General features: G+C 51.8%; 1 protein-coding gene across 1 annotated transcript in view; it reads left to right on the forward strand.

The window, feature by feature from the left end:
- Positions 1-11,918: 11,918 nt before the first annotated feature.
- BIN3 (bridging integrator 3) overlaps positions 11,919-21,013 on the forward strand; it is a 43,373-nt gene continuing 34,278 nt past the window's right edge. Inside the window, exon 1 of the mRNA XM_039243779.1 lies at positions 11,919-11,996. Coding sequence (XP_039099710.1) covers positions 11,989-11,996 — 8 coding nt within the window. The 5' untranslated portion in view covers positions 11,919-11,988. The remainder of the gene's footprint in view (positions 11,997-21,013) is intronic.

A 21,013-nucleotide genomic window follows, 5' to 3' on the forward strand; every position in this document is an offset into this window, starting at 1 on the left:
GGAGTCGCAGGCAATACAAAGGTGAACGTGAACAGGACCCCACCCCTGCCCTGAGGATCTTCCATCCTGTCGGGGAGGAGGCAGACACATAAACAGATGGCTTCGATACCCTGTGATGGTGGTCCCTGATAGAAAGACACCTAAGTCAGAGTCTGACAGAGGCAAGGGTTGGGAGGTGGGAAACTTCCCAGAGGGTCTCAGAAAGCCCTCTTACGCATCTCTCAATCATAATGAAACCACAAAGGTACTGAGAACTCACTACGTGCCAAGTGCTGAGTAAAGGTCTCTTTGTAAATGATCCCACTGGACTTTAGGTAGAGTGAATCTACCTTAGGATCCCTGTGGGGCTGCTTGTTCTCTTGTCCCTTTCTGCAAGAAGGAAAAGAAAGTCTCAGTGGCCCACGGGCCCCGGGAAACAACATAGCAGCTTGGCATCTCTGGAGCATGCCCAGCTGGCGTGGTGGAGGTTGTCCAACCCAGATGACACTTCCCTGTGTTACATTCTGGTAGCTTCTTCTTGCTCCAGGGCAGACTTTTCCAGGCCTGGGGGAGGTGGTATGCTGGGGGACCCATCTCCTGATTCTCCTTGGTCTGCACAGAGCATCCATCTGGCTGACCTCCTTGCCTGTTCCTCAGTCCCGGACCTGAGATGGTGAGCCGGAAGGAAAGGCTACCACACATCCGCTTCTCTTTGGGCACTTAGAGTTCTACTTCCAAAATTCCAAACATAAACCTCTGCCTCCCTCCCCTCAACCTATCCACATCCTTCTCTTTGCTATTCACTGAAGAGCTCAGACCTCTCAGTCAAAAGACCAAAGCTCTAGCCTTGGCCCCAGCATTGCTCTTCTCTCTGTGTTAACCATATCGGACCAAGAGATATGAGATATGACCAAGTCAGTCTCATAACTTGGCCACACCTCTGTTCCCCCATCTGTAGAATGGGGTTAATACCCCTATTCCACATGGCTGTTGAGAGGTCTGCTGCAATGTAAAATTATGAAAGAGAGCAATCCTGTCCCAGAATCCTTGAGAGGAGTGTTAAGGAACACTTTTCTCCTTCTACAGGTGAATATTCCAGACAGATATTCTAGGCAGAGCTGGGAGCCAGATCTAAACTCAAATCACTCTACTTACTAAGTCAGAGGAGAAAACTATATAGGGTTCAGATCGTTCGGAGGTGACAAGCCCAGAAATGCTCCCTGCCATACTGCTAGAAACTGTACCTTCTGGGTCTGAAATCTTCATTGAATGAGAATATATATCATCGAACAGCGGTACATCTCTGGGACCCCTATATGGTACCCCTGCACTGCACCAAGAGTTAGGAGACCTGGGTCCTGATCTTGACTTTGATATTAGGATAAAACTGTATGATGTTTGCAAAGCTGTAGTCCCCCTCTGGGTCTTAAAGTCCTCGCCAGAAAAGTGGTGGGGCTAGTGGCAGATCCATATGGCTCTTCAAGCTTGGACGGGCAGAGGTCCCAGGAGCCTGTACACACAAGACCCAGCCCTCCACCTCATAGCTGGGGGGCTGAGCCCCAGCCCAGGGGCAAGACAAGGAAAAGACCTCTGTTCTTGTCCTCCTGGGCCCAAACTTGATCCTATCTGCTGCTTCTCAGAAGCGCTGGCCTCTTTCCATCCCTACTGGCTTCCTGGCCTAAGCCAAATGTGTATAAGATGCCATTTAGTGAGGTCCCCTGGTTTGGGTTCTCAGCGGCGGCCTGTGGTGCACAGATCAGCCCCAGGCCCATGGACTGGAAGGTGCCAGAGGGTGGCTGGCTCCTAACAGAGCCACTGCCCTGAGGAGGGAGCTGCAGGTTTGTGGAGGGCTCAGAGCTCTGCCTTTAGGCCTCCACCCTAAGAATTCCTACTGTTAGGAATCCTCTGTTTTGGGATATTAGCCCCAAAGAGCCCCTGCCTTTCCTACAGGGGCCTCATCCCAGGACAGGCCTCCCAAGATGTCCTGAAACCTCATTCCTTCTTCCCATCCCCAAAGGCCAAGTGCACTTCTCCCCATCCTCCTCCCAAGCAGGCTGCCCGGAACCACCGGCCCGTCCCTGCTCGCTGTCTTCTCTCCCTTATCTTGAGCATCACCCTTTATTCCATCCCTCCCTGCAGTGGAGCGTCTGCTGGGTTACCCAACCACCCCTAGGTCAAGCATGTGTCGGTTGGGTTGAGTCATTACCTCCATCTCCTCCTCAACCCTCCCAGCTCCCAGGGCTTGGTCTGGTTTAGCAAGCTGGGAGGGAAGGCTTCATCCCGTCCATGTGGGTAGCCTCCAAGGCCCTACAGGCCTCCTGGGAACAGGATCTCCCTGGTATTTGGCCTGGCTTTGTCTTCCCTGGAACAGTGCCTGGTGGGCACGCCTATGTCTTCAGCACTATAGACCCCCATCACCAACTAGACCACCCAACAGATGCCCTGAGTTTGCCTCCTGCCCATCTCTCCACCCCAGCTCCTTCTCTGGCTAGTCATGGAAACTTGTACTCGGTGACTAACTTCTCTGGGCCTCGGCTGACACTTCCATAAGATAGGGGTAGTAATGCTCCTCCTGCCTCAGGCAGGACATCGGGCCAGCCGCCTTCCTGAGGCCTCCTTGCAGTTCCCTTAGGTCTGCTCACCCTCAGCTCTTTCTCGCCCTTGCTCTTGCCTCATCTGCCACGTGGGACTCTTAGTTCACCGTGACCTTTGTCCCTGTGTGCCAGCTGTCCTGAGCTCCCACCTCTCTCCCATCCCCATCCTCCTACCCTCCTCCGGGCTGTCCTGTGAAAGTCTGCAAACAAGTCCAACAAACCCCCTGAGAAAAAACCTCCCAGAGAGTCAGGTCACGGCTTCCCTCTGCACCCCACCCCACATTATCCAGGAAACCTGGAAGTCACCGGGCACAGCCCAGTTTCCCCCTGGGGACAGGAAGGCACAGCCTTCTGGTGCTGGCTGGGCCCTGGGCAGTCCCCTCTGTGTGCATGCCCTGCCCAAACACACACAGCCCAGCTCCCACAGCCCAGGCTCCCCAGCTCCCCCTCCCCCTCTCTGTTCTCTTTCTGCGCTGTGCTCCTTGAACACACCCTCCCGGCCCACCAATCCTCCACAAGCCACTGTGCCTTACACGCCTCAGAATCTCCCAGTTCTCCACTTGCCCAGCCTGCCTGTGTGGGAAGGGTCTCTGCGGTCTGTTCCCCAAGCCCCTCACCCCTTTCCCTAGGAGGAAGAGCAGCCCAGGCACCCCTTCCCCAGCATCGGGTGAGGGGACCAGAAGAAGGAAGCACCGTTGGTTCTTTTCCCCGTGACTCCTAGATTTTGCACCAAAATGCAGGGTGTGCTCCTGTTTGCATTTTTTTTTTTTGTTTCCTTTCTGAAAATAACCATGAAACTATCATTTCCTCCCACTGCCTTTTCCCTATCTTATTTGGATGAGCAGAGTTGCTGGGAGAGGTGGTTTGGAGCCACCGGCAGTCTCCCTCTCTGACCTGGGTCCGGAGAACTCACAGGTGGCTTTCAGGCAGGTGCTGCCAGAGAGGTGCCAGGTCCCACCGCTGGGGAGGTCAGGAGCGCAGACATTGGACACCAGGATCCCTGGAAGTGTCTCAGAGACCTCTGGGACACCAGGCTTCTGTCCTGCCTCGTCCAGAGTTGGCAAATATTGGAAACAACCCTGCCCTGGTTTCCCCGCAGCTATAGCTTCTGGGTGTGGGGGAGGGACCAGCAGCTCAGCCCCCTCCCTCGGCTGACTGGAGGGGAAACCACAGTCACGGCAGACTTTCAAAATGAGGTGGGGGGGGTGGTCAACAGAGGAGAATCTATCCTTATACAAGAAGGAAAGCGGGGTGCATCGCCGGGGCTGTATTTCCCTTTGTCCATTTTGTTTCCATCCAGTGCCTCCCCCCATTCAGCCATTCTAAGCATTCATGCTGACTGCCTCCAAGAAGCAAGGCTCTAAGGATGCCAGATCCAGGTTGGGGTGGTGGCTCAGAGAGGCCCCCAAAGGAACCTAAGGAACCTGCCGCTCATCCCACCCACGTGCCTTGAGGCCCAGCCCACTCCCCATGGCTACCTCCCCCAGCCTGGGCTGCGCTCCACAGGTCTGCAGCCCTCCCTAACACCTCAGACATGTGGCAGCGGGGAGTGCGCTTAGAATTGAAGGCGCAAGAAGTCAGGGCTCCTTGCCCTGACTACTTTTGCCAGGCACCCCATCCCAAGGGCTGAGTCCCCACCCCCCACAGGATTCCAGTCTCCAGAGTCCACTGCCACCTGCCTCTGTGTCTGCCTGAAGACCACCCTGAGGGAGGAGCCCTGGGGTCCCGGAAGTTACAGTGCCCTCCAAGGCAGGGGAAGAGTTTGGAAGAGGGACTGATGCCTGGGCAGCACCCAGACCTTGGCCTGGGCCTCTGAGGCAGGGGCAGTCTGTGTCCCCCGGGATGCTCCACACCCTCCCTTAGCCTCTCTCCTGGGCACTGTGAGCCTTCTTTAAGAATCCTTTCCTGGGGGCGCCTGGGTGGCTCAGTTGGTTGGGGGCTGACTTCAGCTCAGGTCATGATCTCACGGTTCGTGGGTTTGAGCCCCGCGTCAGGCTCTGTGCTGACAGCTAGCTCAGAGCCTGGAGCCTGCTTCAGATTCTGTGTCTCCTTCTCTCTCTCTGCCTCCTTCTTTCTCTGCTCACGCTCTGTCTCTCTGCCTCTCAAAAGTAAAATAAACATTAAAAAAAAAGAAGAAGAAGAAGAAGAAAGAATCCTTTCCTGATCGATCCAGAGATAGGGCAGGCCAGGACCGGAGGGACACTGGCCTGGCCTCAGTGGTGCCACTGGTTCCTCATACAGGGCAATGAGACCCTTTCTACATGATCCTTCTTGCTGGGCACCACCTTCTCGCTGCAGATTTGCCCCCAGGAAGTCTGGAGGAGTGGTGTCTGCCCCATCTACCGACCCACTTCTCGGGGTTGGCCTGCTACAGTGGAAATGCCATCCCGTTCTTTGAGCGTCCTGCCGGCCCAAAAGGCAGAACCCCTGACATGATGTCCTCCCTACCCCCACAGCCCTTCCAAACACATCCTTCCTCTCCAAGCACCCCTTTGGTCCGGCCCCATCTTCTCCAGCAGGACCCTTCTCCTCCCCCACTCCCTGTGCCAGGCTAAGCTGCTGGGCTATTTGGGGCTTTGGCTGGCCCCGCAGTGTAATCAGTGCCCAGGGATAATTGCCACCTGTCCTGCCGGTGTCTGGGGGCTGTCTCGGCCGCAGCGGCAGGGGGCGGACACTGGGCAGCCAGGCCTGGAGCGAGGTCAGGCTAGGGCAGTCCTCCCCACCCCCTAGCTCTGCTCTCACCGCATGTGGGATCTGCAAGGATTCCCTAGGAAAGCCATGCTCTCCTGGGGGCTGTGCTCACCTGGATCACCCTGTGGCTTCAGCCGAGGGTGGAGGGCTATCCCAGAACAGGGGACAAAAGTCCTGAGGCTACTCTATCACCCACAATCAGCTCAAAGCCTGACCTCCCTGTACTGGTCTGATATCATTGGGTACCCCTTCTGGCTGCAAGCCGACCTCTGGGCGGTGCCGCACCTTAAGCACGGGCTTTGCAGCAAGAAGGACTTCTGTTTGACCATCCCAGGCTCTCTTGTGGCCAAGACCACCTAATTCATTGTCCTCCTTTGGGGAGGCAGCAACAGTTAATGAGATGGAGTGTGAGTGAGTCTACCATAAATGCTAGCTCCTCCCACCGACCCCTGCTTTGCTACTTTCTTTTCTACTCCAAGGCAGTTTAGATAACCTGGTTTTAAATGCCTGTCATTGTCACCTGGCCAACTCTATGACCTTGGGTAATTGGCTCAGCCTTGGTTTCCTCATCTATAAAAAGGATCGTCAGAGCAGCTGCCTCATCAAGTTACTATGAAGAACACATTATTTTGGGGCACCTGGCTAGCTCAGTCAGTAGAGCATGGTGACTCTTGATCTTGGTGTTGTGAGTTCAAGACCCACGATGGGTGTAGAGATTCTTTAAAATAAAAAATCTTTAAAAAAAAAAAAAAGAAAAAGAAAACATTATTGAATACATGTAGATGCTCTATCCAGCACCAGCAACACTCCACGATGATGGTTATTATTATGGAGAACTGCAAAGAGCAGAGAATGGGGGTGGGAAACATCAGTAAGCCAACTGTGGCACACTCGGAAAAGACACGCCACGCCAGGGCTCATGGGACAACCCACACAGCAACCCCAGTGCCTGGGCATCTTCCATGGGAGTGAGGGGGGCCTCTCCCAGGACTGCTCCCTCCTGCAACCCTGCTTGCTCTGAGGTGATGCCATATAAACTCCTCAAGATCCGAGAACACCAAACACCATATTTTGTTTTTTGAAGAGAATCAGCAACAGCAAAATCAGGATTAAGTAGCTTTGATCTTGGGAGATGTAGAAATAATTGTTTCTTTTCCTTTACTAATATAATCAGAAGGCTACCTGTCCTAACCCTTGGGATTCTTTACATGGATATCCATGAGTGGCTGGTCAGTTGAAGGGCCGTTCAGACAAATTCTTTCTTCCCAGGGTGGAGCAACATGGTGGGGAGAATGGGCCAAAGGGCCGAGCCAAAAGAACAGGATTCGCAGGGCCGGCCTGTCCCTGAGACAGCCCAGCTTCATGCCTCCCTGCCTCAGTGCCTTCCCCAGAGAGATACAGAGCTCCCATTGCTGGCCCCAGGCCAACAGGACAGACCGGGAGAGCGCCTTGGCTCTTCTCCCCGTGGTCGGCAGAAAGGCAGGAGCAAAGAAGGCCAGCGCAGAGCGCCTGATACTGCCGCCTTGAGGACGGAGAGGAAGGGAGACTGCTGGAGAATGGGGCATGGAAAGCAGGCTGTCCCCACCCGCAGGAACTGCTCAACCCCAGGCAGAGCCCTGAGGCCCCAGCCCCAGGCAGCAGTTGTCTAGCCCCACCACAGCCTGGGCCCCAGCCCTGCGTCAGGGCCGTCCTGGGCCCCCTCATCCTCCTCAGCCACCAATGCCCCACCTCAGGGGCCATGTCTTCAGTGACTTCCCTCTGACTTCCCCTTTCCAGGTGTGTACTCTGGACCCACGTGGAGGACCAGCCACCTGGAGCCAACTGAGACCCGGAGGAGCATGGGCTCGGTGCTCCTCCTGCCAGGTCTTCCTAGTGGGTGCCTCCTACTACAGGTGAAGCCATCAGGGGGCTGCCCAGCCTGGGTGGAGCTGTCATTGGCCTGATGCCTGGCACACGCGTTGTCCAGGGGGATTGTCTCCCCTCCTGGGCGCACTCTCTCTCACTCATGTCTCCTCCTTGGCTTCTGTGAGCTAATCAGGGAGAAGGAGGGGGAGGAGGGGGAGGCTGCTTGCCTTCCCCGTTATCTGCAGCAATCCACGGTGACTAATGCTCCCAGTTGGTAAAAAGGCAGTGTAATCAAAACACTTTTTTTTTTAGTCCTTAAAGTTAGTCATTCTCCCAGAGTGGAGGAAAAAAAAAGCCCACAGCAGGCACCATGAAATGCAAGCTGAGAGGCTCACGCTGCGGGTGGAACTAAAGCATTGGCCATGGGAGCTCCCTGTGGGTCTAAGGCTCGGGCCTTCTTCCTCCTGGCCCTTGGCTAGCCTTCCCGCACACCCTCCTTTGTCCTTGCTTTCCTCGACATCTGGGCTGTCTGATCCCTGAAGGACTTCCGTGCCAAGTCAGGATCTGCCCTCTGCTCTCACCCTGCAGATGCTGCCACCTGCTGGCCCTGAGCTCGCCAACCTGGAGGAAGCATATAAAAGCACCCAGGATGAGGCCGAGGGCCCAATCCCTTGTTAGGTGCCTGGTCTCCTGCGGGCCTGCCATCTAGCCCCGAACCCACCACTCCGTGTTGGTGCGTCTCCCATCTCCAGCTGTCTGCTGCTCCCTCCCACTTTGCCTTCACAGAACTATAGGTTGTCAGAAGTGGTAGGAACTTCGGGAGTCACCAGCCACAGGCGATGTACCGCAGAGGGGAAAAGCATAAGGCTCAGGGCCAGGTTGCCCAGGTCGGAATTCCATTTCTCTACTTACCAGCTGCGCTCTGTTCTGATCACAATAAGAGTACCTACTTCATAAGTTTGTTGTAAACAACTAAAACAGAACCACCCAGAATAGTGCCTGGCACATGGTGAGAGCTTAATTATTTTTTTAATTTTTTAAAATATTTATTTATTTTTGAGAAAGAGAGAGACAGAATGCGAGTAGGGAAGGGGAGAGAGAGAGAGGGAAACTCAGAATCTGAAGACACAGAATCTCCAGGCTCTGAGGTCTCAGCCCAGAGCCCGATGCAGGGCTCGAACTCACAGCTCACAGACCATGAGATCTTGACCTGAGCCAAAGTTGGATGCTTAACCGACTGAGCCACCCAGGTGCCCCATCAATTATTAACTTGTAATAAAAACAATAACAATAACAAAATAATAAAGTAGAATGTACATCCTTAGTCATCCAAAGCAGACATTGCTAATCAATCACAGAACTTCCCCACTGATGGCCGACTCCCCAGGAGCCTGAATATGGCACTCCACGCAGCCAATAACAAGCAATTCGAGTTGGCAAGTGGGATGGCCCCATTTGCCATCCCAGATCTAACCTGAACTCTTTTATATTACAGTCAAGAAAGAAAGATCTCACTCCTTGAGATCCTCCAAGGAGTGAAGACTCCCTCAAGCTCCGTGGAGACAGAGCCAGGGTACAGTTATTCCTGGTCCTGACTGCTTAGCTAGCCCAGCCTCTGACTTGCCACTTTATCATGACCTTTGAGCCACTGAGGTGTGCTTCCCACCCCTGGAAACCCTTACCCTCATAGCCCCCATCTTGCTCCCCCCCTTGCTCCTCTCTCATGTCCTTGGCCCATGGCTGCCCAGGAAACTCTGTTATTCTAAGGCATCTTGCTGAGATGATGCAGAGCAAAGTGGGTAGTGAAAAGAGGGTCTCAGTCATTAATTTATGCTGCAGGAGCCTCCTGGGGCACCAAAGACTTCGGGGATGCAAGGGAGCTCAGCCCACCCATTTAGCCCCTTACCAACCAACCCCTGGAGTCTCAGCCCTTATGTTGTGATGAAGCCCCTAATGGCCCACCTCCAGGTCTGGAATGCCTGCTCTAAGCTAATTAAAGGCTGGCATGGTGAGAGAATCGGAGGGCCAGGCCTAGACCTCTGTGTGGGGAGGGCATAGATGACAAGCCCAGAGAGGGGGGTCAATGGGGAGCACCTGCTTACCAAGTTCTGAGTGAAATGCCCCAAGGAGAAGTAAGGGATGTGGTGCCACAGCTGGCTCTCTGGATGTTTTCCCTCTGGTACACAACTTTGTCCGCCCAAGCAGATCTCTGCCATCTGAATACGCTTTGAACTTCAGGCTCAGACTCTGGGGGAGGAAGCCATGTTCACCAGACTCGCAACCAGAAGCATCCACCTCTACCTAAGCTCCTCCACTCTCAGCTTCCACGTAGACACCGCCTTTCCCACCCATTCCCTGAAGAGGCAAGGTCAGCCTGCGTGGTGCTATTCTTTGGTTCCCTGAAGAAGGACAGCTCCCGCCCCTAGATCTGGAGACCCTGCAGCTGAGTTTTTCTAGGGCAGCGAGAGGTGTCTGTGCTTTCCGGTGTTCAGCTTCACAGGGATCAATGCCACATGGCGTGGCATGCTCACGGAGGGAAGCTTGTGCGACCACAGGGCAGCAGGGTAACTGGCCATCCATCCTCGGCCACCTCACTCAGGCTGAGCAAAGGAGCCACCCATGAGAGTCAGAGCAGGGACTTCCCAGACAGACTCCAGCTGTCTTTCCAGTACCCTCAGAGGTCTTGCAGAGCACCTTAAAGAGCGGGGATTGGAGGTAAGCAGCCCTAACTGGGCCTCAAGCTGAGTCCTTCCTTTCCAGAAGATTCATGTTTGGTTTCCTCCGGAGATGTCACTGATTCCTCAGAGCTGCTCATTTCTCTCAGCTTGCTTCTCTGTTCAGGCCCCACCCCACAGGTTACCCCCATTTTCCTATTTCCTGATGGCTTCTTCAGTCAACAAGACAGTCAACTTAGAACCTCAAAGCGTTGGCAACTTTGGTGACATCATCCATCCACTCATATTCTAGACAAGGGGGTCAAGACCCAGAAAGAGGATGTGATTTCCCGAGGTCAGTCCTAGTGTCAAAGAAGGAACTAGTGCCCAGGACTCCTCCAGGCTTCCCACCCACAGCCCTGAAACAGACGTCCCCTGAGACATGGTGGTTGCCTAGGCTAATACTTTTCGAAATTCTTTATCACTCTGGGGCAAGAACTAAGGGATACAGAGTATGGACAAAGGAAGAAGCAGGTGGGAGAGCCATGTGCAGGTGTTAAAATGTCAGATGGTCCCTAAACCACAGCACCCCCCACACCTTGTACACAGCAGCAGGGACTGTCCCTCCCTTTGCCCACACTGTGCCCTGGCTGCCTTTTGGTGACTTCCCCTCATCTTTATTCTTCAAGGCTGTTCTAATGCTCATTTTGGCCTGTTTCCTGAGGAATAACATGGTGGCGATCTGTGTAACACATTTGGCTGGAAAACCTCTGTTGAGTCAAACTCTAAACGCTCAGTGAAGGAAACAGGAAACACAAATGAGAGACTGCCTCTTGTGGACGATCCTCTGAGCCCCCTCCTCCTCCTGACCAAGCCGTCCACTCTGCCCTGGGAAGTCAGAACAAGTAACCCACTGCTTCTGTTCAATGGCTTAGCTGCTCTCCAAATGACCCTAAAACACTTAAGATCCATTTGAAGGAGGAGCATTCTCAGAGAGAAGGCCCTTGTGGGCCCAGCGGTTACCTGCACAGACCTCACTGCCTTTTCCTCTTCTAAGGCAGGGAGGTTCTTAGAGGTGAGGAAGCCAACACAGCCCTGGACCCCAGGCAGCTTCTGAGGGACTAAGGCCCTGAATTCTGACGTTGGGAGACCCGAAGTGAGCCGCTTACCTGGAACTCAGTCCCCTTCTCAGCTAAGACAGGTTTCCTCTGCCTGGACTCTCCAGCTCTCATCTCAGATTAACCTGCCTCGCCTGATTGGCCTTCAGGACTTGGATTACACAGCGGTGTCTCCTAGAAGCCTTCACTAAAACCCATGTGAGGCTTGCAGGAGCCCCTTATAGGCAGCCACAGTGCCCTGTCCTTGTCCAGCATATGTTACAACTTCGTTGCCAGTTACTTCTCCCTCTAGGTAAGTAGCGCTGGGAGGGAATAAGGCAAGACCCATACTTCTTTGTCATGGTTGTACCCTTATGGTTAGCACAGTGCCAGACACATTGCAGGAGCTCACTGAATATTTGTTAAATGACTGAGTAAAAAGAATGGAACCATTCACATCATCTGGGTTCTGTAGAGGGGAGCAGAGGGAAGGACTGGCAGACATGGAGCAATCCTTACTCTTTGTTCTCTTTTGTTGGGTAAAGCTACAGAACATTTCCAACCTGAAAAGCACCTACTTATATTCAGAGCCCTATGCCATCTCGCAGAAGGGAACAGATCCATTTGTTTCTTTGTTTGTAACAGGTAAGGCATATGCAGGGTACAAAATTTAAAAGATATAAAAGACCATACAGTGAATGTAAGCCTCCCCTACTAGCTCCCTCAACGGCTCCTTCTTCAAGCATCAACAAATACTGCTACTGTCTCTGGATTAGAAATCTCTTTACAGACAGAAAAACCTGAGGCAATAAATAACAAGTTTAAGAGGCACGTGTAGTAAGCGAATAAGAATTTTATAAGCCAGTGTCTCAGGCAGAAAACGCAACCCGGGGTCCCCACGCCGCCGCCACAGGCTGAGCCCTAAGCCCTGCCCGGGGTTGCGGGGCAGGGGCAAGTGCGCGGGACGCCCGCCGCGGCTGAAGGGTTAACTTCCCGGGCCCCGCCCACCCCCGCCTCTTCCGGGCACGGGGGGCTACGTCACTTCCTGGAGACTGGTTGAATCCGGAAGTGATCCCTGAGGACCCTGTGGCGGCAGACGACCCCGGCGGCAGGGCCAGGTTCGGGACCATGAGCTGGTGAGTGAGGCCGGGACAGCATAGCCGCTGGAGCCCCAGGCCCTCCGTGCGCCTTGCCCGCGCCCACCTGAGGCCCTTCGCCGCCGCTGCCCGCCTTCCCCACACGGACCCTCCACCCAGGGTCGTCCGAGGGCCCTTCCTCTGGTGCTTTTCCGGAGGCTCCGTCTCTCGGCAGGACTCACCGGGATATAGGGCGGCGGGGGGGGGGGGGGGGCTCTCCTTGGCCTGGGGTCCTGCGACTGTTTCCTGACTCGTTCTCTTCCAAGGAGCCGGTCCCGTCTTCTCCCAGCTGCTTGAAGTGAGGAACTTTCCTGTTTTCTCCTCTTGTAAATATCCGCTGAGGTGGAGTAAATGCCTTCTTTCTCCCCTGTGGGCATCACTCCCACGGCCCCAGAGCTGTAGCCCTCCCTGGCAGTCTGGGCCCAGTTCACTGCTCAAAACCCCACTCGCTTTCGGATGACTAGCCTTTGCAGCACCTAACAGTCTTCAAAAGACAAAACTTGCTTCTCTTTTGGAAGGGTCCAGAATTGAAAACCCACACCCACACTCCCAGTGTGGGATTGGACTAGTTTTAATCATTTCCACGGCCATTACCCACTCACTGCTTTCTCTTTAAAATAGCTGTAGGTAAGCTTAAACATTATGGGAACTAGCAGGCCGTGAGAAAAGACGCTTAAGGAGTCTCAGAGCAGGAGAGTCAGGACTCCAGAGTTGGAAGGTACATTGCTGTATGTGCTGGGTTCATGGTAGGTGTTTCATAATATTTCATGGTTGATTTATTTTGTAAGACTCAGTTTGCCCAAAGGGCCTTACCTTCAGGCCCAAGGACCTACATATCTTTAAGGCCAGACCTCAGGGGATCCAGCCATCGATTTTGCTTGTCTGAATACATTGACCCCCCCATGGATGTACGAGATGAATCAAACCTTTGGGAATCCAGGATCCATTAGCATAGGGAACGTGTTTGCCACTTTGGCCTCATAGTCTAGCTGTTTCTTTACACAAAGTAAATGTGTGATAACTAGTCATGAATGAATGAAGGTAGAGAGTATCGTTCAAGAAGGTGCATAACAGGCTCACATTTGACCATTAGAGGAGACTAAGCTCTGGCCACCAGCAGCTAATGTCAGTCAGTGTGAAGGACAATTCTCTAATGTAAAATTTAAACCTTTTCTGTCTCCTCCTCCCCCCTGCTTCTTAGACAAAGATTGATGGACAAATGTTAGACAGTTGGTGGCTGCACGCGAGGGCAGCCTGGAGCAGTGCCCTAATAAGCCCCGGGAGGAGCTGCCCCTTTGCCCTCCACCTTTGCTCCAGGAGGGCGATGCAGGGCTAGAGCCTCAAAAAGCTAACTTTCCCGTCTTGTTATAACCTAGTTAGTGAGGGCCGAGTGGCAATCCTTCGATTCCCTTTCCTAGAGGAATTTCTTCCTTGAAATGCCAGCCTGCCCCCCGCCCAGCCTTGTGATACAGATGTCCTCTTGCCTGTATCTTGAATTGTTGGAGTTCTCTTGCTTAATTTTTCAAGGAAAACAGGAAGTTCAGAGGCTTTATATTGTTTACATTGGCATTTACAAATTTAAAAGTAAGTCGATCTTTTCTTCACAAATCAGGAGGAGAATGGAGCACAGACCAAAGTAAAATAATTCTCTAGGTGATCTGAGGCATGCTCTCTCCACCCATCTTGAAGAACACTTTTTTCTGAAAAAGTAGTACCCTATTTGCTAAGGTCTGTCAGGCTGCAGAGAACTGAAATTGACAATTAACTGTTCAGCAAAAGCTGCGATTTTTATCCTGTAGGATATGTGCAGCTTGGCGCCTTGGACTGAGGGTCAGAACCAAAAGGGTGGCTTTGTCCCTCAAAGCTGAGATTCCTTTTTCTTCTTCTTTAGAGGGTGACTACGTCATCTCTTACGTGGACCCTGACCCTATCTCCCTGAGAGGGGAACAGCACCGGCGCCTAGACACACAATCACACTCAGTTCCTGGCTCAATGGCTGGCAAAGGGACCAGGGCTGGGTCCTTCTGATTCACTCCTGGAGTGGTTTTCCTGCTCCCAGAATGAATCCATCCATTCATCCAAGACTGGAATTCTCAGTGGGGGAAGAGACCAGAGTGACGTAGAGCTGTCATGGGAGGCTGATGCCCAAGGTCAAGTTCACCAAGCACATGGGGTATGCCAAGCCATCACTGAATAAGGCCTAAGGGCACTCAGCCCCTGGTCCCCAGAGGGTAACCATTGTTCTGGGCTAGGCCAGGCTTTCAAAATGTCACAGTGAGAAATGTCCAATATTGATGCCCTTTGCACACTGTGGATTTTGCATGAGGAGTAAGAGGTCTTTGTTCCCTGCTTCCTCTGTGCATGCAGCCCGCCCACCCCGTTTGTTTAGTGGGTACCTGCTGCCTTCCTGTACCATCTACCCATCCATTCATCCTCTGGCCACCCACATGTCTTTTATGCCAGGTGGTCCAGTGGTGTGCCCTGCTGGGAAGGGGGCATTTCGTGTTCACATCTCACATCACTAAGCCACCGTTTGGTCCTAAGTCAAGTGCTTCCCTCTCCTCTTTTTCTGCTCGTCTCCTCTCTCTTATGCGTATGTGCTTTATTGTTGTCTGGAGGGAGAATTGAACAGAATTAAGAAGAACCTGGCTTATTTATCTGGCTTAGCTGTCTCCAGGGGTTGTAGCTTTCCCTGGAACCACACATCTTGATGCTCTTCAGTTTAAATGTCAAGGAAAAAAGTAGTCCTATAGGAAAACTTCCTATACTCGGGGTCCAGAAGTTTGACTCAGAATGAAAGAAGTTAGAGTCGGCAGTTACATGTGGCTGGGAAGTAGAGGGCTGAGTTCAGGTTCTGGTTCCCTCCTTCACAGTGTGGCCTGATCCGGTATTTAACCTTCCTCCGTCTTGTTTTCTCCAACTTGGACATGGAATGGGTAATCCAAGCCGACCCTGTACCACCCAAGCCTGTTGGGAACAAAATGGAGACTATGCAAATATGATTGCTTTCTGACTCTTCTGGGCTCTTCTGCCTCTGTCTGCCCCTTAGATGTTGGTATTCCTTGGGATCTATCTATCCCATCTCCCCGCCCCGTGTTCTCACCCTGTATGCCCTCTCCATCATCTGCAGGATAAAGGCCTGAGCCATAGCTTATGAGACCTTTCTGGATCTGGCTGTCCGTCTTTACTCCTGCATCTCAGCTTTCCGTGGTCTCTCGTGCCTCGTGCCTCTGCCCCCCCCCCCCCCCCCCCCCCCCCCCCCCCCCACTATGCATTGTTCCTGTGCCTGCAGTGCCCTTTGCTCCCACCCGTCGCCGCCTCATCCACCAGGCCGGCGTAAACTCATTCTCCCAGAGTCAGGGCAGGTCTTCCCTGAACAGCCCCACACACCCCGCTAAGCTGAGTTGGGTGCCCCTGTTCTGACCCTCATTAGCATCTGTACTTGAATTGTTGGTTTACTTGTCAGCAACCCCCCGAGTCTGCGAGTTACTGAGAAAGGGACTGGGTCTTCGTCATCACTGTGTCCCCAGTAGTATTCCCAGCAATGGGTAGTTGTTTACTGAATGTATGAATGAGCACTTTTTTCCATTTCCTGACTTGCCTGAACTCAGGGAAAGTTTTCAGATAAAAATGTGCAGAACCTATAAGCCACTTCCTGAATGAAGAGCCTCTAAGAGTGCTGTTGTTAAATCGGCGAGGGAAGACGCGGCTTCAGAGCCTGTCTGAGGCTGTCTCTGATTGTCCTCTCCCCGCTCCTCTCCCTGCTCCCCAAACTATCCTCTTCCGCACTTGCATAGAACTCCTGTAGTACTTCCACATCCCTTCCAGGGATCAAAAACGTGTTCCTCTCCCACACAGACTTCGTGACGGCAGAACCTACAAGTTCTTCACCTTTGTGTGTGCGTACCATTTGCACATAGTAGGTACCTAGTCAGTAATTGTCAAATGAAATTAATGGAATATAAAGAAAGGAAGTTAAACTGCTGGGTTAGACTGAACCATCCATTCTGTTTCTTTTTTTTTTTTTTAATTCTTTTTTTTAACGTTTTATTTATTTCTGAGAGAGAGAGACAGCATGAGCAGGGGAGGGTCAGAGAGAGAGGGAGACACAGAATCCAAAACAGGCTCCAGGCTCTGAGCGGGGCTCGAACCCACGAACTGTGAGATCGTGACCTGAGCCGAAGTCGGCTACCCAACTGACTGAGCCACCCAGGCGCCCCCCTCCCCCTTCCATTCTGTTTCAAACATATTCTCAGTGGAATCTCTTTTCCCTCTAGTATTACTCTTCCTATCGCACATTTGTATAGTGCTTTTAACTTTTCAAATTACCTTCCTGTCCATTATCTGATTTTTTTTTTTTTTTTTTTTTTTTTTTAGTGACTATGTCTTTTTTTTTTTACAAATAGTTTATTTACCATTATCTGATTTTGTCTTCACACCTACCCTTGGAAGTAGGCAGTTCGGGTCTTACTATCTCCCTTGACGTTATTAGAATTCACTCACGGAGTACCTGAGAGAACTAGAACTAAAATCTGAGTATTCTCTGGGCTTGAACAGAAGCACCAGAAAAGTGGAGGACCATTCCCAAGCTGATCGGGTCCCAGAGGAAGCTATTTTACTTTGCTGGTCTGCACGAACACCACCAGCTAGGCAGGGAATTACAGGAAGTTGCCAGTTTTCACATGTAAAGTGATAGGGACCGGTGTCCTGCAGGTTCTGGACCAGCTCAGCTTCTTGTTGCTCTGCGGCCTCCCCGCATTGGGCAGCCTTCGCACTCACTTTAGACAGGCCAGACTCTCCCCAGGCTATTTCTTCTGTACGGAGTGTGGTCATGCCCGGAAGGCCGGGACCCCCTTGAAGAGCCCATGGAACCCTGTATTTGACATGGCTTTGGGCACAAACGTAAAACATCTCACTCTTGTTCCAGCTGTTTAGAATGAGAGGGGAAAGGGCTCTTTCCAGATTTGGGAGTAGTTGGAAAGAGGCAAGTGTCTTGAATCCCATAGCTTCTTCACTCGAGATGTTTTCTATGTGTTATACTCTTCACGCCCACATGTTGAAGTGACTTTGGAGGGGGCAGTTAAGCTATCGCTTCCCTGACCCCACTGTTTTGGTAGCTAGTCCATTAAACAGGGCCCGGTATAACATGTTGCACACAGATAATGCTCAGTAAAATATTTGTTGATGTAATGCTCATTGAACATTTATAACGTACAAGGGCCTGTGCTAATACCTAATACTGGTGGACATTCAGAAGGCTGTAAGAATCGATACTTATTTTCAGCCAGTGTCTGGAAAGTGCCCAGGATTCATAGGAATGACTGGCGAGTGTGCATGGTTGCAGTGGGGAGTGAGGGGTCCAGGTTAGAAGACTGATGTGGAAAAGGTGTGTGGAGATGGAATGCCTCGAGTATTTGGGGCGGACGGCCAGGAGACTGGCTTGGGTTTAGTTGGGGCCCCGCTGTCAGTACTCTCAGTGCCTTGCTGAGGGATTGACATTGTGCTTGGGCTTTTGAAATTTGAAGGTTTTTGATCAAGGAAGTGGCCTGGGGAAATCAGTGAGTTGATCAGATTAATTTGGCAGCGGTCTGTACAATAGCTCAGGGAAGAGGAAGAAGGGAGCCAGGGGGCTAACTTGGACAGTGGCTTCCAAAATTTTTTGACCACAACTTGCAGTTAGAAATACCTTTGAGGGGCTCCTGGGTGGCTCAGTCGGCTAAGCGTCGATTCTTGATCTCAGCTCAGGTCTTGATGTCAGAGTCATGAATTCAATCCCTGTGTTAGGCTCCGTTCTGGGCAGGAAGCCTACTGAAGAAAAAAAAAAAAAGAAGAAGAAGAAGAAGAAGAAGAAAGAGAGAGAGAGAAGGAGCGAGGGAGCAAGGAAGGAAGGGAGACCTTTGTTATTACAGTGCACAAAAGCATAAACTTCAAATAAAAGTTACGCATAGTTTATGTGTGATGCACTCCTATATTTTCTGTTATGTTCTATTTCATTTTTAAAAGAATGATGCATTTCACTTGATTCCATGTCTAATTTTGATACAGTGTGTCATATCAAACATTGAAATAACGTGTAACGGTTTGCACAAATGATGAGTGACCCCATTTAGAAAGCACTGATCTATGTGTTCATTACAAATATTCGGACTATAAGCTAATAGCTGTGACTCTGGCCAGCTAAAGATAGTGTTGTTGGTTTATTTGGTTGTTTTTCATGGGTTATAAGAAATACAGAAGGGGCAACTCTGAAGAATGCCAGCCATGTACTTTATAAGCACTTAATCCATAGATGTGAAAACCGTCATCACTGTACAGAAAAGAAAACCCAAATGGACAAAAGCCTATACCAAGGGGTTGGTTTCTTAGTAATCAGGGAAAAGCAGATTAAACCAACAGCGAGATGCCACTTCACAGCCATCCAGCTGGCAAAGATTTTAAGGTCTGGCAATGCCAGGTATCTAAGGATGAGGAGCAGGGGGACCTACCACCCACGGGCAGCGGGTGCAGGGTGGTGTGGGGGGTGGAGGGAAAAACTGATACAATTCAGTCACTCTGGAGATTTCTATAGGTTTCTCAGAGAAACCTGAGCACTCCTGCGGCAGGAGAGTGCAGGGGAATATTAGTTGCTTCATTGTTTGTAGATGTCCAACCTATAAAGTGTGCTCTTTATATTATGAAACATGTGGTCAAAATGAATGAAGTACAGCCGTATCTATCAACACAGACAAATCCCAGAAACGTAATGCTGGCCATGAAAAGTTCATTTCAAAGTGATGCATTCAATATTGTAGGCCTGTAGAACCATCCTGTATTACGCTTATGGATTTAAACACATGTAGGGAAAGTGTGGGAATAATGCATACTAAGTTCAGGGTGGTGGTAACCGCTAAGGACACGAGGAGAGACCGGAAAGGGAATCAGACTGCAGCACTCAGCGACCTTCGACAGTATCTGAGCTGTTGCCTGACGCTAACAGTAAGATTTGAAGCACATGTGGCTTAATATTAGAAACTTGAAAACAGTTGTTGAATACATGAGTATGTATTGTGTGTTCTCATTTTCTGAGTGTTGACAATATTTTGTACTACTCTCTGTTCACTTTTGTCGTGCCTAGCCTGACTGCCGTGACGACTAGGGCTGACCTCACTGCTCATAGCAAGACTATTGCCTCCTGTGGCCAGTAGGTGAGGATGACCCAAGAAAGTGGGCCTAGAAGCAAGTTTCTGAGTTTCCATCTCAGCCCTCCTCCTCCTCTTCCGCCCTGCTTCCAAACCTTCAGCAGATAAGAGAAAAGGTAGACTGAAAGCTCTTTGTATAATCCTTGGTTGGTAAGAGACAGAAGTGAGAACGAGGTTAGAGATAGTGCCTCAGAAGCTAACCAGCTGGTCTGGTGCTTTGCAGAGTCTGTCGGCATCTAAGGCACCATTCGCCCATTGGACTGGGAAGCAGGCACCTGAGGCTTCCCCAGCTTGGGGAGTAAGCAGGAGCAGCCTTTCACCTCAGAATGCCTTCTGCTTTCCTTTTATAAAACGAGAGAACCCATCCTCTAAAGAGCTACAAAATAAACAACCTCTCTCCCTGAATTGCCTTCTTTTCCTCTCTTTTCTTGACCTTTGTGTGCCCCATCAGCCTTCAGACTTATACTACTTAGGAGGAAGTCCCCATTCGTTGTAGGCAAATGGATTAACTTGGGCCGGGAAGGGGCTGCTTGCCCTCAAAACAGAAAATCATCGTTTCAGGTTCCGTAACCGTCCTTAGCTCTGTGTTAACTGTGTGCGAGCCACCCCCTCGGGCCTCAGTTTGATCTTCCTCATCACATATCATCACCACTGCCTTTACTGCAGATACTTACAGGCTGCTGACCTACCTACGTCAGGATCTGTTTTAAGCACTAAACTGATTAGGCCTTCACGGCAACCCTACATTATTGTCCCAGTCTATAGACAGGGCCACCAAGAGACAGGAAGGTTAGGGAACTTGTCCGAAGCCTCCCAGCTGGCGGTTGGCCGAGCGAGGACTTCAAGCCAGGCAGCCTGGCTCCAGAGAGCGTCCCCTATCCAGCGCACTGTCTCCAGTGGGGAGCACAGGGGTGGACCGCTTTCAATGCGCTGATGGATTCGAAGCACCCAGCCCAAACCGGCAGTAGTAGATGCTCCATAAATGGTCACTTTAATTGGACAGTTTCTACGATGTCGTGTTCTGGGAGATCTCACTGACCATTCTGTGATTCATTCTGTCCAAACTTCTCAGAGGGCAGCCTGGGGAGCAGTGGGGAAGAAGGGATCACTGCTGAGCTGGGAGACTGTTCTGGTCCAAGTGACAAATCAGCCAAGTCACAGAGTCATGCCTTTTTATTTTTAAACACACATACCTCCTCGGACTGGTGGCGAGTCAGGGGAGTGTTGTGTGTGCTCTGTTTTAGATCTGGCTAATTTAGGGGAAGGACTGTTGGGCGCGGGGGGAGGGGGCTGCGGTCAGGGATGCTGGAAATGGATATTTTGCAGCTCAGTTTGTTTCCCCTTGTGATGGGGTCTCTCCCGTCCTTGCTCAGGCTGGGCCTTCCCTGGCTGGTTGGCGTCGTGGCCAGCTGGCCCTGCTGAGGTGGTCTGCCGGCCCGGCCCTCTGTTCTCTCTCCCAGTGTCAAGGTGGCGGTGGCCTTGATGGGGCCTCACACCAGGGAAGGCAAGGACCCAAGGACAGGGTAACAGAAGGCCAGGGTGGGGGAGGGGCTTGTCCTTCCAGCCTTCAGAAGCTGCTGCCTCTCGCCCACCTTCCTGCTCTTGCCGAGACAGTGACTCAGGCCCAGACCACTCCCCGGGGAGCCAGGATTTCAGCCACTATCAGCTGCCGCCTACTCTTTGCTCAGCCCTCCCTCCCTCCGTTCTCACCTCCTTCACCTCCTCCCTGCCCCCCAAACTGTGATCCATCCGAAGGACGTGGGGTGGCGTAGACTGAATCATTTCAGGGTTCTTGCCACCCCCAAGCCAGGCCCAGAGCTCATTCACATTCAGTAGAAA

Source organism: Hyaena hyaena, unplaced genomic scaffold (genome assembly GCF_003009895.1).
Source record: "Hyaena hyaena isolate Hyena2069 unplaced genomic scaffold, ASM300989v1 scaffold_230, whole genome shotgun sequence".
Classification (NCBI taxonomy): Eukaryota; Metazoa; Chordata; class Mammalia; order Carnivora; family Hyaenidae; genus Hyaena; species Hyaena hyaena.